Here is an 18249-nt window from a genome sequence, read left to right as displayed (position 1 = left end):
AAAATGAAGGATTTGCAAAACCTGACGTTCTAAGGGATGTGATAGAAAAGAGCAACAACAACTTTGGCTTCATTTTTCTCCGTGTAGTTGCTGGTCATTGACGCAAGCAAAAGTTCTTATCTTTGGTTGCTTTCTCTCTCTATCTCGTTATTATCTAATAGTTACCATTTGCACTATATTCTTGTGAATATGTTGAAATTACTTGAGGGAGAAGGTCAAATGTAGATTGGAAATTAAGAGAGAGCGCTAAAAACAAAAAAAAGAAACGAGGAAAGTAAAGAAGTTTAGGGTTTTAGTTCAATTAAGTGAGGTTGGGATGGTTATTTCAAGACATTTGCCACATCGGCGTGATGACATGGATTAAATGTCAGGCCAAAGAAATTTTCAGCTAGGTAAAAGTGGCTCCCGTTAAGTCTTATATTATTTTTCGATTGTCCAACTCATCAAGATACTAAAATAAAAAACAAATAGAAATCCAGATACACAATTGAAATCATTTTCCGTTCAGACACTAAAATAGAAAAAAATCACAAGTTAATACATAAAAAATATTGATTTACATAACATTATGAAAGGCAAAAAATTACTTTCCTTGCATTTTCAGATAGTTTTTATCAAGAGTTACAGCAAAATTATGCAAAATGCCTAAAACGCTCTCATTTTATCTAACAAAACTCTAGGGTATGAAACGACGTTGTTTCATTGTTTGGTCTAGCACGTACAAACATAACATAACCTGTGCTTTCCGTCAAGGGGAAGCAGCAGCAGCGAAGGCGATGGCCGAGGATAGCAATAAAGGAAAAATGGAAGGGAACAACTTGCTTGGCTCCCCGAGCTTCACACAGCTCGAAAATGGCAGGTTCAAATGCGTAGAGACGGGGCACGAGATGCTATCCAAAGACAAGGAATCGTATTCACAGAGCAAACGATGTCGTTTGGGACTTATCGACTTCGCTTTGGCCAACAATAAGCCCCCTCTCAACATGTTCAAGCAAGACCCTCTTTCCCGGTAATTCTAAACCAACCTATCATTTCTTTCCGTTCTCTTTCTTTATGATTTTTGTTTTTTTAGTTTAATTTTTCATGGGTTGCATTAAAGTTTTTTTTTTTTTTTTCGGGAAAAGTCTGCTTTAATTGGATGGTGAATTTTGTGTCTAAACTAGAGAATTTTTTATTTGTTTTTTCTTCCTTTTCAGTTCAAAATTGATATGCAAACTGACTGGGGATACTGTCAATAAGTCTGAGGAACACATATGGAAGCACATCAATGGAAAAAGGTTCCTTAACAAATTAGGTTTGTTGATTACTTGCAAAAGATTGTTGGTGGTTCCTGAATTTTTGTTGTCACTTTTGGTTCATTCTGGAATTAGGAAAAGGAATGCACTTCCTGGAATAGGATGAGGTTTTTATATTTGAATAATTTGAATCTTTATTCAAAGGGTATCTAGTTTTAAGTATGATTCTTACTAGAACCAACAAACTCCTACTTAGTTATTTTGAAAGTAAACTTGGAACAGAATATCTTGATTTAGACATCCATTTTCATTTCAAGATAATACGTTTAAAACTCAATTATCTTTGATATTCAAATGTGAATTGCTGTGAGCAGAACAAAAAGAAACTGAGAAAGTTGAGGGGAAGCAACAGGAAGAAGAAGCAAAGTCTTCTATGGATGTCGAGAAGAAGAAGAAGAAGAAAAAGAAAAAGAAAGTAAAGGAGGCAAAGCCAGTTGACGAAATTATTTCTGAAGTAAGGAATTTTTCTGATAAGGATAGTGATTCTGAAGAAGTTGACTTCTGGATACCACCTGCGGGAGAGCCTTGGGACTTCGATGATGGAGGAGATCGATGGGGTTCTGGTGAGGAGTCGGGGCAGGAATGTGGGGAAGAAAATGGAGCAGGTGTGGTACTCTTTATATGTATTGTCTCTACTGTTAACAAAGAACCAATGTTTTCTGTTGCATATTTGCATATTCTATTCATTTAGGTACCCAATAAGGATGAATAGGGAGAAAAATAGAAGACAGTGGTGAAATTATGTTATTATAGGAATAATTATATATGCAAAATTTCCTAAAAGAACTCTGATTTATGACAATGCAACATTTACTACAGTGATAGATATATGTGTCATGAAATGTATTTTTTAAATGGGATTTTATAAGATAAAGAAAACTTGAAGACTTCCTAGTGGCTAGAGCAGCTCATCCTAGTTTACTTTGATGAGATCCTGTTATAACTGCTGTTCATTTCTCTTCTTTTTCTTTGTGCAACTTACACAACAGAAGTTATATTAACACTTGCTCTGTACCCCAATTAACTCAAGACATAATCCCTCTAATAATTTTGAGGCAATCTATTCTGAGAATTGGTTTGTTCTTCTGCTTTGACCTAGGACTAGGAAATCTAAAGATCCAGTGTACCTGATCTCAATAATTTGATTCTGTTTTTTTTTCTTTTGATGATACAGTTGAAGATAATGGCAAGGAATCAGAAGAACTCTCTAAATGGTATATACATTGCTTTACCATGCCTTTTTCTCTATTTCTACAATGTTTTTAGGACTTAAGATTTTTTTTTTTTTTTTTTTTTTTGAGAACTGAGGACTTTAGTTAGAAACTGCTTTTTATTTTCCACTTTACAGCACAAAGAGAATGTCAATTGAAATTGGACCCAGCAGCTTTGCCTCTAGAAAGAAGAAAACTAAGAAGAACTCTGCAAGTTAAATCTGCTCAGATTTTTGTATCTTTGCCGGTGAAAGATCATAAATGGAATTATTATATAATTATACATAGCAATATTTGCAAGCGCATTTCAGGTGGTCTGCAATGACTTTTAATGGAATGTTAGGAACCAGAGTCTATAAGATCTTAAGATAGAAAATTTTCTTTTTATTGATTAAAATGTATGAGACAATTGTTAAGTTTTGTTTATTTTTTTGTTTCATGGAAATTTTATAATGGTGATCATTCTATTTTGTTTTCTATTCCAAAGTATTCTTTTTCCTTGATCTGCAAACGAGTTTTCATTTGGAATATAATTTATCTGGTTTGCATTTTTTTTTACCTGTTCACAAGCGTGTTTGTGGTTCTCGATATGTGAAGAAAAGTATAGGCTGGGTTTTTTATTTTTTGGAAAATTTGATATTTTGCAAGCTCAAGCTCAAGCTCGTATGAACATGTGTTGGTGTCGTGTATGTTTTTTCAATTCAAAATAATCACTTAATTTATCAGAAAAAAGAAAAGTAAATAACCTCAAATTATCAAATTAAACAAGGATCACAAAACTGGATGATGTTTTTATGTGGCAGGAAAGGTAAAACCCCCTCCTCTGCAGACTGCTAGTGTGCTTTAAGCACAATTCACATTTTGGATTTAACTGCTTTTCGTCAGTTTATCCTTGATCCGCTGCTATATTATCCTAACAAAATTTTATCCTCCATAAATAAACTGAAACAAAATTGATCAAGTGCAAACAGCAAGGGAAGAGGAGAGCAAAAAAGGAGTTGAAATGCTGGAAACAAGAACTAGTTATCCAGAACTGAAGCTGTTATCTTTTAACTGTTCTGATGAAACTCTTTATGTTAGTGTTACTCTTCATCAGTGCCAAAGTAACGATCTCCGAACACCCCCATGCCTGGGATCACACGAAAATCATTGTCTAATGTCGCATCAATTTCTGATGTTACAATCTTTACCTTTGGATACTTGTTACAAACTGCATGAATACCTTGAGGTGCCTGCAAATCATACTTGTAGGGTAAAAATAAAGTTTGCAGTTTTGAGGAACAATTAGTGTCTGAATGACTTACTGCTATAAGGTTAAGGAAGATAATGTTAGATTCTGGAACGCCCTTACTTAGCAGCAGAGATATGGCTTTAATCGCACAGTTTCCTGTTCATAAGGTTATGTTATTACGAGTCTGTTTGATGTTACCAGTTAAGCTGCTACAGAACAAATTGAATTTCACTTGTTATGAAACAGTTAAACAGAATTCTTAACTGCCTTTCCAAGCAGCATCTAAAATGGCAAAAAAAAAAAAAAAAAAAAAACAGTTTCAATCTCAATCAGACATAGAGTCTAAATAGAAATGAGTTTGTGTTTAGAACCTGAAGCAAGAACTGGATCGAGCAATAAGACATGACGGCTTGAGATGTCTGCAGGTAGCTTCTCATAAATTAACTGCATGAACATTATAATTAAGTAAAAAATTTTGTACAAGAGGTGCTAGAAAAAAGGCATGTGCCGAACCTGCCGTCCATTGCTACCCTCTTTATGGATGAGGATTTTACCGATTTTGATTCCCTTGCAACATGCTCTTAAAGCATTCTCCATGCTCTCCCCACTTGTGCAAGGAAAAAATGAAATGGTAAGAAATTTTAGTATAATCGCATTTGTTCTGATAACGCATTCGAAAGACATACCTTCTAATGACCGATACACCACACAATCTTTTGTAGAAAACAACTCCAGGGTAAATTGATCCTGCAAATCATTAAATCGAAACCAAAACTGGCCTAATTATGCCCAACAAAAAAATTTTTAGAGATTACCATGAAATGAAGATTACCTGTCGGAGTTGTAATCTGTCTTTCAGTGAAAGGAAGGTGACCAAGACCATGTTCGACAACCTGAAACATTAATTCAAAGAAAAACTAACTTACATTGTTCAAAATGCATATTATGTGTTTTTCAAAATATTTACCATTCGAATCAGTCGATCTGCATAAAATACAAAATCGTGCTTTGTTGTTTTGACATCACGGATCAGTGTGTGCATCCCACGTATCTGAATAAAATTCAGAACATTGTAACATATGATTTCAAGAATGTAAAAGAAAAAATTGCAGATACCGATTTTTTACCTGAAATGTTGAGGATATAACAAAAACATTTGGATATATTTTACACAAATCATGCTGGCCAAGCTTTGTATGGATATGTTGAACTATCAAGTCAATTGCAACTGCATTATCTCCTCCTCGAGGAATTATAATGTCTGCATATTTCTTTGATGGCAATATAAATTCTTCAAAGCTAGGCTTTACAAATCTTGCATACTGCAAATGTTTACAGATAACTTATTACTTGAACATAAATTAAAAGAAAAAAAAAAAAAGTAGTACAAAATATGAAGAAAGGAACATCACAGACTTGATCGAGCACGTTTTGAATATTTCTTCCTCTTTCAACAGTATCGCGTTTAATTCTTCGTGCAAGTCGTAAGTCAGAATCTGCATTTCATATGACTGTAATGGTTATCATCATATATACTAAAAAGAAGACAGGTATGAGCTATGTTCATAACAAGTGGTGATATTATATATGGAAAATAACCTGTCTCTACAAAGATCTTCATGTTCATAAGCTCACGAACTCGAGGATCATGAAGAATTAGTATTCCTTCTAAGATGATTACATCTGAAGGATTAACCTATGCTTAACAAAAACAATTAGCTTTGAACTGGAAAAATAATTTTTATCCATTACTGTTATAAAGATCATATATTATTTTATTTCAAGAAATATATGTGAATTATATAATTTACCTTTTGTCCCACTAATGTGCTTTTATGGGTTTTGAAATCATAATTTGGAATTGTAACTTCATGTCCATTTTTCAATCTCTCCATACATGAAAGAAGAAGCTCTGTGTTAAAGGCACCTGGAGAAAAAAAAAAAAAAAAAAAAAGCATAATTAGAATATCTACGTAAATATTTATTGTACTACATTTTTAATCGAAGAACTTGGAACTTGGAATGAGTATACTCGATAAATTACCAGGATGGTCAAAGTTGTATTCTTGAACTTTTTCCAATTGCTCATCACTGAGAGAGTGATAAAAAGAATCCTAAAGAGAAGTTTGGATATACAAATAGGACAAGTATATGGTATTAGTGTCATTAGATTAAGAAACCAACCAATCAAAACATTAAATTTGATTCAATTCACATAAATTAAAGCTAACATATAACAAGTAGAAAAAACCAATGAACTTTAGCTCGGTGATACTGAAATTATATATAACTTTGTTTAGTGAACCATAATAAAATATAATGTAATATATTAAGACGCATTTCTAGTGTAAATATTACATTAGAAATATAATTGATTATATTACATTACATTCTATTACGACTCACAATACTAAAACAAAAAAAGCCAAGCCAAAAAGACAGATTCATGAACAAAGAACATCCTATATAAGTATAAAAACAACGACAAGAGCAAATCTTAATGGAAAAATTGCAACAAAGATTAAAATTCTAAAGCATAATTACTCAATAATGTAGAAATAATGATAGTTCTCCAAATTTCTTAATTGATATCTGCAAGAAAACTATTTGCCTAAAAGAATAAAAACAATCAGCATTGGTGTGAGTAGATTATATCTTCAAGCGAATTTTGTACAGAGGATTCGGAACCTCTAAAATAAAAAAATGAAAACAACAGAAACAGAAACAAAAAAATGAAACAAAGAAAAAGAAAAGAGAGAGAAATTACTTGGTTGATAAGAAGAACGCCTTGATCACGGAGCTGAGAAATGATCATATTACAAACAGTTGTTTTGCCCGAAGCAGTACCACCAGCAACACCTGAAAAAACATATAAAAATTAATTAATCAATATCAAAAACAAAAATAAAAATAAATAAGTGCAAAGAATAATTAAATTAAAATACCAATGACAAAGGGTTGTTTAGGAGGATGAAGTGGAGATGAGATGGAGACATTAGATTGAAGAGACAGGTGATTTCTGATGCCATTAGCTAATAATGTAGTAGCAATTAATGTCTCAGGCTCCATTTTCTTCATCTTTGTATCAGAAGCAATAGCTCTCTGTATTAAAGAAGAAGATCTAATTAAAGCAGTGTTCTTTATTTGGTATTTATTGAAGATAATTAGATGATGATGATGATGATGATGATGATGTGGAAATTGAATTGGAATGAAAATTCTTTATTATTTAATTATTAAAAAAAGATCTCTGTTTTGATTGATTATTGGACCGAACTACGCGGGAACATTACCATGTGACTTCTCGTCCCTGAGACCTATTCCTCTCGTTTTTGCCATTTGCCCTGCTCCTGCCTCTGCCTTTTTCTTATTCCTGCCTTTTTATTATGTGGATAACTACTTGTCGTTTTTCAAAAACGACTTTTCAACAAATGGACAACTTCATTGTATGATATATCACCTATGTGCATTGTACCCTCACACTAGAGCTGGGCACCAATGCTTTCTGAATCGAATGTCGGGTTGGGTGATGTTGCTCTGAGAATCGAATCTGATTAATCAATTAGATTTTTTTTTTTTTTAATAGAAAACATAATACATAGATTCGATATATTATTTATTAAAATTATGACAATTTCAATAAAAAAAAATCCAACCATATATCTTATTAAACACATAATTCCTTTGTAATTCTGGTTAATTCCCTTTTCTGCATTCATAAAAAAAAAAAAAAAAAAAAAAAAAATAGTGATGTCATGTGTTTCTTGTTTTTAAATATTAAGGGAGGGAATTCGAATTTATATCCATTATCTAGTTATACATCTAGTTACTACTAAACTATATTTTAATACGTAGCATGTATTAATTATGTACGATTTTTTTTTTTTTTTTTTTTTTTTTTTTTTTTTTTTTTTTTTGTCAAGAGTAGTTAGGCAACTGGTACAAAAATTTTTCAACGACAAAATATCTTTTCTATAATACTTCAGTTGAATTTCATGTGTCCACGACTTCCTTGCAGGACGGAATCATCTGGGAGTCTGGACTCTGGAGCCAGTGATTGCCTCAGTTCTCAAAATTTAATTTTTTTTCCCATGAACATTTTATTAATAATTTTTAAAAAACAAAACATATCAGTACCTCAATTCTAGTTTTAAACTTTATTAAATTTATATTTTTTTTTCTTTTTTTTTAAACCATCTTGCTTTTAAAATCCATTGGCCCAAATGTTTAAACCAACTATATTTTGAGGTCGAATTTGAGACTTCTAATTAAGAGAAAATAAAATTCTGTCATCTAATCTCATAATTAGGTGGCTTTTTCTATTTATACTTTTGCTCTTACTAAAGAATATCAATTTCATTGGGTTTGAATTATGCAGTGGGTGCTTCAGTTACAGTGTCACCAACCACTCTTTCAGTATTCAAAAGATTTTCTTTAGTAATCAAATTAATTGAAGAGAAAAAAAAATGCCTAAGTTGTGCACAGAGGATTTAGATTTGTATGGATCACATATGAATCTCGCAAGTCACATTCGACAATTTTTCCTACCAGCCCCACAAGGGGAAAGTCAATCAAATAAATGAGAAAATGATGAGCCAAGGCATGCCCTTAGAAGAAGAAGAAGAAAAAAAAAAAGAGTAATTTTTATAAAAATTAAGCAATGTAAATTCCACAGGTTAGCTCTGATGTTATATCAGTCTAAACAATTGCATCCAAACAAATAAAATAGAAAATCATTTCTAAGTCATACTTTGAATAGAAGCTTCTGTTTTCCTCTCACCTAGGAGAGCTGCTCGTATCTATCTCCTGTCATGTTTCATGCTTGCATATTCAATTATATATGATCATATCAATCCCCGCGGCAGGCCCATCTCTGCCAACGATCCTGCTCTGAATATGGATCCAGAATACAATTCCTGGATTCTACTACCATCGTGTCTCTCAAAAGAACGGCTCCAAAATGTGCTGCAGACTGCCTTCAAGGCAATAAAAGTACACTAAAATCATTTTAGAGAAGATTTTAATTACCTTTACTTGCTCAAAAAGACATAGCACCCGTGGAAAAGCACGTCCGGGGAGGCACAGCCACAAATTCCGAAACAATATTGGTCTCATACTAAAATGAGTATGAGGATACTTGAGGGGAAAAGAAAGACTTTGTATATCTTTCTAGAAACATAAAGGTTCTATATGCTATGTATTTACAATCTTTTTGGTATTCAATTAATGTAACAATGCAAGTAAAAAAGCAAAAAAAACGAATCCATGTCTGCAAAGGAAGAAATTAGAAAGAGCATATATACCTCGTAGCTATATTCACATTGTGGAATCATCTGCACTCCATAACTTCTTTCTCACAATCAAAACTCGTTCTTCACCTGAGGAGAGAGCATCACTCCTTGGTTCAACTTCTGATAACCAATGATCCCACTTTAAGGCAGTAACAGATTTGCGGATATAGTTTACAATTGACGGTTTGTCTCTTATGATGACAAACCCATCTGGCCTTAGTATCCGATCCATTTCAATTAGTAGATCCTCTAAACTACACCCACGCTCCTCAATCTCAGTAAATATTTTCCAGGCATGAAGAAGATCATAAGTACGTGGGTATGTGGAAAATGCTTCGCACCTATTAAACATAGAAACAGTAAGAATCATGTCAAATGGAGAAAAACTGGAGGAATACATCCATTGAGAGAGAGCACTAGTGGATTCCACGGCACAAGCTCCCTGTAATTAATAATAGTATGAGATACATGGGAACATAAACATAATGTCTATAATGCTGAGTCCTGAATGACATATTATGCAGCCTTTTATTCTACAGTTACTGAGAGAAAAACATGACATCATAACAACAGAAGAAAGGAAGAAAAAGAAATTATGCTTGCTAATAAAATTTGGAAAGAAAACTATTCCATAAGGAAAACAGGAAGTAAGAATACTCGGTTCCACTCCATAAACCATAATTTTAAGTTCAAATTACTCACTTCTAAATGAAGTTTCTGCAGGAACACAAACAATTTACTCCCTTGTTCATCACAAAAAATGCATTGGATGGCATGTTTTTATTCCCCCACCCACCCGAAAAATAAATAAATAAAAACCTCCAATCTCAGAATCCATTTATTTAAAGATTCATCCATCATCAATTTATGAATTGTAAGTCTTTTTTTCTTGCTATAGATTGAATTTATCAATCTCCTTGGTGTAACATATGATGTACAAACACACCCTTGTTAGAGAATTAAGATATTGTAATAACAGGATCTAGAAATTATCAGCAAAAATGTCTAAATACCAATAGGGAAAACATGTCAGAGTGCAGAAATGTATTAGTACTATTACATGCGTACCAGTCATGAACAGTTCCGATTAAACCACGATCGTAAATGATCTTTAATCTAGCAGACTGGTTGATTGGAGCAACATTCATCACCCAGACATCTGTATCTTTGAGAGCAGCAGCAAAACCCCCAAGGTTTGAGTTCATATCCATGACGTTTCTAAAATAGTTCTTCCGTACAACAGATTTCATCTGCTTCCAATACTCGTTCACTCTAAACTGCCATAGCATCTGCACCACATGAATCAGCTGTCAACTAACAAAGGAAAGCACCAAAGAGAAAGTGATGAATACATAATAATTTTATGCAGAGCCAAAAACTTAGAAACATACAGTGTCTTCATGGAATACTTCAGGACTGACGGCAATTTCTTCCAAGCGTGGAGGTGCCTCAGTAAGCCTCCGTGGCCAAGGAACTAGTCCACTGCCTCTTTCCTTGTGCATCTCTGCAATTAGCAGCAAGTATAAGAAAATGGCCAAGGAAAGAAAAAACACCACCAATTTAGTTTAAGGAGAAAATAACCAGAAATGTACACTCCGCATTGAATGCAAAGTGCAATGCAGCTTACTTGATGAAAATGGAAAAATGCATGCCTTCATAAGTACATTCCAAGTTGCATCTGGGTCATCATCGCTGCTACACAAAGGGGGTTGGGTTCCAGGTTCTCTTTTCAAGAAACAGCTATTACTTGTGGGCTTTGCCCAGATAACAGTCTGATCTCTCCTTACAACAACCCGCCAACACATTCGTTTCAAAAGATCATGCATAGCGTTCCAAATCCTTCGATTTTCTGGATCATGTGCATAAGCTTCAGGAGAAGAGTATGCAAAATATCCTCCTGGTCTGAGTACTCTATCAAGTTCTAATAAGAGAATTCCATCTCTCTGGAGCCAGTCAATCCGACATCTTGAACAATGAGCCAGTTCAAATGATCTGCTTGGAAAAGGAAGTCTCTTTGTTCCCAAGACACCAAGAGTTGATGGAATCCCTCTTTCAAGTGCAAATTGAATTTGATTTTCATGCACATCATTAGGCGCAAGAGACATAGCTATAATGTGATGGGCAAGAAGATAAGCCCCAAAACTTGCAACCCCACAACCAACATCAAGAACATTCCGGATATTCCCACCATTATGAAGTTTATCATTCGGGAATCTAAGCATCTATGCGAAATAATTAGAGGTATAAGTTTGATAAGAACAAAACAATAAACAATGAATAGTGTAACAAAATCCTTAATTCATAGTTAAGCTAAAACTAATAGCACCAGAGAGACAAGTGAGTTAAAGGAATGTTTGGTTCAGCTGTTTCATGCGGCTGTTTAATTGATCTATACCCAACAGCTAACTTAGATGTGTTATCAACTGCTGATTCCATTATTTTGGAGCTTGGTTATTTTATATTTTAACAACCACCAATACTAAAACTTTACCAAACAGGCCTAAGTTGTCATTAATTTAAATGAAGAATAAAAAGCACCAATCCCATCATCATACTTTGTATTTTAATTAACCATTTCAAATCCATTGCATTTCTCTTTAAGTAAGCAAACAAAAAGGAAGATACAAAAAATAATAATTAAATTACCTTGGCTAGAGAAACTATGTACTTATCAGCTCCATAATGGAAATGTGTTCCACCACCCGGAAAATTTATCTTATCCCCATTCACAACCATCCAATTCTGATCAGACTTCTCTTCTGCAAGATGCGTGTGGGGTATATTTGCCTTCCACACTTCATCTCTACTCTCAGGCCATCGTATTGGAATCTGGAATTCTAAAAATGATTTCGTTCAATCAAAACTAACTGAAACCAAACTAAAATAAACACTCACATGCAAAACAACTCTCGCTAACCTTGTAGCCAACCGGCGGTGGAATAAGACAATTAAACCGCCGGTCCGGCGGAGGACAATGCCGTTCATAATGCTCCATCAACGTCAAATTAGGCTTCAATTTCAGTTGATATATAAGATTTCTATCTAAACAAGGTATCAACTCCGAGTATTTTATGTCACAGATCTGTAGTGACCAAACAACAGAATTCAATTAAAATAACACAAATTCAAATGAAATAGCACAAATTGAATAAATACATCTTAATCAAATAATTCAGCGTACAGGAATACTTTGCGGGATTTGCTCTTGAAAAAAATCATCAAGATCATTGCTCCGGGAGAATCCGCCTAGGAATGGGTCGGTTCCGTCATGGTTTGAAGAGTAATCATCGGATCTTGAGAGTCCAGGAGCGAAAGAAGATCCGTAGTACAAACAAACCAACCCGAGAAAAACAATGGATCCTATTAGAACATAAGTTAGTAGCTTTGTAGTGCTGATTCGGTCGCTCTTTTGCTTCATTTCTCGATCAAACTCTGCAGAAACCCGACCCAGAAACAACACAAACAGGTAAAGATGGTGACTTCAACAAAAATAACAAAATCCTAAGCAGAGAAAGAGAAAGAGAAAGCGAAACAAAATTAGAAAGGAAGAATATTACAGTGCACAGATTTACAATCTGCGATAAGATTTTCTCGCGGGACTAACCAAGTGCAGTACACAGGACAGGCTAAGAAACTGGCTACTGGAGTAGTATGGTGTGACTATCCAGTGCGTTCGAGCTCATGCTAGCAGTGGGATCAGATAGATTAGGTGGGTTTTGACATTTTTGTTATGGCGAATTGCTTTTGAACGCGTGTCCGCGCAAATATCGTCAATCGTAATCGAATACCGCTTTTTAGTTTGACTTTGCGGGCTTTTTGGACTCCTTTTCCGGTTTTGGGTATTTGGAGTTAGTGCTTGTTCTTTTATCATTATTGGGCACGGTGTCTCAGGCCCATTGTGTGGCCCAATACACAATGCCTCGTATTTAAATAAATTTATTCAAAAAATATGCTCTCCCTTCCAAAAGAATACAACGGTCCATTTTTCCTTTTTGATTTGTCTTAAAATATAATTTTTTTTTTTTATATTATATTTAATCCTTAAATTATGTATTATATCTTTATTAAATTTTATTTACTATTCTAATATGATAATTACTTATGTATTATTTAAAATGAGCATAATAAAAAATTATATGAATATGATTATTATTTAATCATAATAATTATTATTTCTTAATCTGTGTAAAAATAAAAAATAAAAATAAAAAGTGAATTATTTTCTCGAGATGGCGTGTGTATATATATATATATATATATATATATATATATATATATATAGAGAGAGAGAGAGAGAGAGAGAGAGAGAGAGAGAGAGAATTGAACGATGGAGTATGCGTGGGTAGGGACATGACATGATGTGAATTACTTCACGTGTCTTGAAATATTTGTCAATATTTTTCACTTTTAGATGTTAAAATATTTATCAAATTAATTTAAGAGATTTTTTTTTTAATGTTCTATTTTATTTTAAAAGAGGACAATTTTGAAAAAGTAAAGATATTTTATATCATGTGTCACTATAATTATTTTGTTTTTTAAACTTTGTTTAAAACAACACATAATATCTAAAAAATGTAAAGAGTAAGGGATCCCAAATTTAAATATTCTACACCATAAAAATTTATCACTGATTTGATGAATATTATTCAAATAAAATGGCGACCCCTCACAACATTATTCTGATCCATTAAACTTCTCATATATAAGTTAACAGAATAAACATTTCTTATCTCAACCAGTTGAAACATAAAATCTCAGAATAAATATTTTTTATCTCAAAAAATTGAAACATAAAAGCAAGTCTGGTCCCAGTAGTATTTTTACGCTCTGAAGTAAAATTAGTTCTCAATTCTGATTATAGTCAGTCGTGTATGTCACATTGCAAGTTTAGACACCACTTATGAAAACGGTCCATTTATTCAAAAAAAAAAAAAAAAAAAAAGACAATCTATTTGTTCACGAGACAGATAGACCTTTCAATTTACTAATTGGATTGAGCAATACAATATCTTTAATGAATTCAAGATTGACTTCAAGTCAACAGGACTTGACGAAGACTTCACTTGACCTGCATAACAAGTTCTTGTCTAACCGAAAGCCCTCATTTTGGACGACAAATGCGAGTATTAGTACACAACCACACTAAGGCATAACTTGATAAATACATATAAGATGTGATGATATATTCGATTCGAATTCTTTTTTTTTTTAATTATATAAAGAAAAAAGTATCAGTCCACTATTGCTGTGTCTTTTTAAAATTGGTGGTGGTGAATCAACTTGGTTAATTAAAACTATCCAAATAATTTACCAAAACATTAAAATAAAATTATAAATAGAGTGTAAATATTTTTAGCCTTTTGGAGTGTCTTTTCGCGGATATTAGAATTACTTATCACCCGAACTAACTAGTTAATAATAGTTTTTTTTTTTTTCACATAAGTATTTTCATTATTAGATTGAGAATGATATTTAGGTAAAGTCATCTTAATAGCGACGGCACCGGTAAAGTTCAAATTCTTAATCTTACAGATAGAAGGCTTCAAATTCTTAATCTTACAGATAGAAGGCTGGAAGTATGATTATAGTTTGAAGACTTCATATAAATTTTTATTTAAAGTTTAGTTGTCATAGCCCTGACCTGGTCAGTATTGTCCGCTTTAGGCTTTGCAAGCCTCACGGATTTGTCCCTCAGGCAGGCTTTGCAACCCGCCCAAAAGCGCGCTAACCAAGTTAGAAGCTACCCCTCTTATGTATAGATCGTTTACCCCGTCCTTAACCGATGTGGGATTTGCCTAAGGTGTGCTGGCCTTGCCACATACACCCCCCCTTGGGGACTCAGCGTCCTCGCTGAGGTTTGCCCCACCACTGGCCAGAGGGCACAGGGCCGGCTCTGATACCAATTGTCATAGCCCTGACCTGGTCAGTATTGTCCGCTTTAGGCTTTGCAACCCTCACGGATTTGTCCCTCAGGCAGGCTTTGCAACCCGCCCAAAAGCGCGCTAACCAAGTTAGAAGCTACCCCTCTTATGTATAGATCGTTTACCCCGTCCTTAACCGATGTGGGATTTGCCTAAGGTGTGCTGGCCTTGCCACATTAGTCCTTAATTATAGTGAGAATGGTCTGTTTTAATGCGGTTTGAAAAGATTTTCAAATCAAACCAAAAATTACAATTTACATAATCAAACTGAATAAAGTGCAGTTTGGTGTAATGAACTCGTATATAATATATAATATATAACATAAGAAAAAGAATTTTATAACTAGTAAAAAGTGCTTAGTTTTTTTTTTTTTTTTTTGAGTGTTGAAGAATGAGATTCAAACCTCAATTTATTGTCAGGTCATATATGCATTTACCATTAAGTTATGTCTTGTTGTGCTAATTTTTGATAATAAAAAAGCATAACACAAAATATCAATTTATGCAATTTAAAATTTATAAAAACAATAATATTATATGTGAGGATGTTGAGAATCTGTGCCCTAGGAGCAAACTAATCAAATCAAATTCAATTATATATTTAATCTTATTATTCAAAAAAAATTATATATTTAATCTTAGCTTATAATGAGTTGAGTTTATCTTTAACAAAAAATGCTCTAAGTCATTTTGATTGGTTCACATTTCGTATTATATATTCTTTTAGTTAGTTGTATTTATCTGATGTAGAATTACCAACATACTCCAATAGAGTAACATTGATCATGCATCCAAATTCCAAGTAACTTTACTAATAAGAATTATTCATAAAACAAATAAATTTATTTCGATACTACAATATTAAAAGAAACAAAATATAAAAATTGATTTTGAGGATAAACGATCACACTCATAAGATATATTTTCAAAATTTTAACTTAGATATAAAACATAACAATTAAATTAACAACATAGGCACATATAAGAATATTAATAAGAGAGTCCTGATGAAGATTTTGAAATATATGCAAAAAAAAAAAGGGTGCTCTAACTAGTGTTTAGAGGCTTGAGAAAATGTTTCATGAAATGTTATCTCTATTAATGTTTATCATTTTTTTATGACATATATACTCATCATTTGTATTTAACTTGTTACACATTTTTTTATCGTTTTATATTAAACAACTAATTAAACATATATTTATATCGAACATTTAATTAAACAAATATTTATACCGAATATTTTTTCTTTAAACCGTTATAAATAAAATAATTGATAGTTATTAAAACAGTTAATACTACTGGATATATTAATTGTTGGCCAGCTCATCTTTCCAATATGCTTCAATTTCTTGAATATTTTGTTGTCTTTTTACTTTTTATTTTATATTCATTTATGAGTGAACAGTGTATATTCTGTTGCCTTTTAATTATTGTACTTACTTTAAAGATGATTCAGAGACCAAGCATCCCAAGCAAAGCTATCGTGACTTTAGAGGCAAATGATAGTAATTTCCAGGCGATCAATAATTTATTTTTTCTCTTTTCTGAAGGAATATGCACTCAATCAGATGATCTATTTGGAAAATTCATGTACAATAATTCATTTTTATTTTTATTTTATTATCAGAATTATTTCAAGACCAAAAAAAATAATACTAAATTTAATTTATTATTTCATATTTGTATAATTTAACTGTGCAACCTAAGTTTTAATATTTCAAAATTATTTGTAATATAATTATATTATTTTTCAAATATGTGAATTAGTAAGATAAATTATAGTATTATTATTATTTATTTATTCTAAAAAAATTAATTTTTTATAAAATATGATTTTACAGAAAAAAAAAAAAGGATAGCATTTACTGAATCCAACATATTTTCTTTGACAGCTAAGACATAAAGATTCTCCATCCACGTACTTGCTATCAACTTTTTGAAATACATGTATCTTATCTACACAATTTCCTTGAAGTTGCTTTAATTTTATGTATAAAAAAAAATTAATATATATATATATATAATTAAAATTAAAATTTCCTTGAAGTTGCTTTAATTTTATTATAAATTGATTTTTTATAATTATTTAACAGATTTAAGGAAAGAATTTTTATTAATTTAGTAAATATTTCATTAAAAGAGTTATATTTTTTAAATATTTTAATTTTTTGGTATAAATTTTAAACATTAATTACATTTAATTTAGAATTTTTTGAACATTAATTTTCTTTTTATATAGTTACATAAAATGGAAATAAAGAGGGTGGGAAGCCATATAAGATACGAAAATCATTACCAATAGTATAAGTTAAATTCCTTTTTAAAGATTAATTATATTAATAAGACAAATGGATAATCATAATTAATAGAAACCAGCTTCCTTTAATTACAAATTAGTAATATTTTGAGCCGTGCAATTTGTTATAATATGATTACTTAAATATATTTCTTGGCTTGGATTTTACATAATATGATTACTTAGTGGCTTTATGTCCCTTATTCTGCTGACAGAGGTGCCTTCAAACTTTTTTAATACCTATTAAATATTGTAGCCTTATGTGACCTTTTAAAACTTTTTATTTTTCATTTTTGGCTTTTTTTTTTTAATTTTATATTTCGCAAATTGAAAAGTAAATTCCTTATGCAGATTGCAATTTAAAAAAGTGAAATTCAGGTACCATAATGTCACGACCCATTTCCATGGACCGGACCGGCACTAGGACCTAGGTGGACTTAAGGCTCCCGAAGCCCGTAGTAAGCCTATATTATGCAAATCTCATTTACTATTCATAATTGTGGATACAGACCCAATAATTTATTTCAATTATGTACCACTAGTACAGTTCATCTACAACCCACTAGTACAGTTCATCTACAACCCACTAGAAGCTTCGTCTAAGAGACGCAAGTTTAAGGAAAATTATCTTGTAACCCCTGCTTTTTATAATATCGCAGGACGATTCGAGTCTTATTTACACAAGTCCTATCTTTCTTATAATATATTTGTTGTATACTAGCGTAATTATTTAAATAGCTCCTTTACTAAGGACATCTCTGCACTATTAGTTATCTTACTCTATAGGGATCTCCACACTTTCTATTTAATCGCCGTCCTTACATCTAACACTTATTCCTTAAATTATCTTAACATATATCATTAAAAGTTGACTTTCATAATAACTGCTCATTTCACTTAAGTTGTTTATTAATTCATCTTAATGATAATAAAGCATACTTATTCAGCATTCCTTCCACTTAGTTTCTTTATACTACGAATCATGATTTTTCACGATT

At 32.2% G+C, this 18249-nt stretch overlaps 3 protein-coding genes across 7 annotated transcripts; 1 reads left to right on the top strand and 2 right to left on the bottom strand.

The window, feature by feature from the left end:
• The first annotated feature begins 709 nt into the window (after positions 1-709).
• Positions 710-2985, top strand: LOC105633744 (Surfeit locus protein 2 (SURF2)). Its single transcript, XM_012216389.4, has 5 exons — positions 710-1009; positions 1197-1294; positions 1610-1900; positions 2470-2509; positions 2644-2985. The coding sequence occupies exons 1-5, from the start codon at positions 777-779 to the stop codon at positions 2723-2725; spliced, it is 744 nt and encodes a 247-aa protein (XP_012071779.1). The 5' UTR covers positions 710-776; the 3' UTR covers positions 2726-2985.
• A 239-nt stretch (positions 2986-3224) lies between these two features.
• LOC105633735 (uridine kinase-like protein 5) lies at positions 3225-7133 on the bottom strand. 2 transcript variants are annotated; one of them, XM_012216378.4, is made up of 15 exons: positions 7031-7131; positions 6683-6839; positions 6505-6596; positions 5782-5851; positions 5549-5664; positions 5337-5433; positions 5154-5233; positions 4865-5059; positions 4705-4788; positions 4570-4630; positions 4424-4484; positions 4251-4344; positions 4109-4181; positions 3811-3893; positions 3225-3738 (listed from the first exon to the last, which is right to left on the bottom strand). In XM_012216378.4, the coding sequence occupies exons 1-15, from the start codon at positions 7031-7033 to the stop codon at positions 3589-3591; spliced, it is 1416 nt and encodes a 471-aa protein (XP_012071768.2). In that variant the 5' UTR covers positions 7034-7131; the 3' UTR covers positions 3225-3588. The 2 variants fall into 2 exon arrangements, with proteins under 2 accessions (XP_012071768.2, XP_037494296.1); XM_037638368.2 differs by having other exon boundaries at positions 3598-3738; positions 4109-4156; positions 7031-7133.
• Positions 7134-8360: 1227 nt separating this feature from the next.
• On the bottom strand, positions 8361-12745 carry LOC105633713 (S-adenosyl-L-methionine-dependent methyltransferases superfamily protein). 4 transcript variants are annotated; one of them, XM_012216361.4, is made up of 9 exons: positions 12633-12745; positions 12210-12460; positions 11946-12110; positions 11675-11857; positions 10656-11250; positions 10420-10532; positions 10097-10317; positions 9041-9369; positions 8361-8713 (listed from the first exon to the last, which is right to left on the bottom strand). In XM_012216361.4, exons 2-8 carry the CDS (start codon positions 12444-12446, stop codon positions 9054-9056), a joined length of 1830 nt encoding a protein of 609 aa, XP_012071751.1. In that variant the 5' UTR covers positions 12447-12460; positions 12633-12745; the 3' UTR covers positions 8361-8713; positions 9041-9053. The 4 variants fall into 4 exon arrangements, with proteins under 4 accessions (XP_012071751.1, XP_012071758.1, XP_012071744.1 ...); XM_012216368.4 differs by having other exon boundaries at positions 8361-8734; positions 12586-12740; XM_012216354.4 differs by having other exon boundaries at positions 12586-12740.
• Between the last annotated feature and the right edge of the window lie 5504 nt (positions 12746-18249).

The sequence above is a fragment of the Jatropha curcas genome, chromosome 11 (genome assembly GCF_041381405.1).
Source record: "Jatropha curcas cultivar XTBG-Jc1 chromosome 11, XTBG_Jcur_1.0, whole genome shotgun sequence".
Taxonomy (NCBI): Eukaryota; Viridiplantae; Streptophyta; class Magnoliopsida; order Malpighiales; family Euphorbiaceae; genus Jatropha; species Jatropha curcas.
This window is presented reverse-complemented; position numbering and strand designations above follow the sequence as displayed.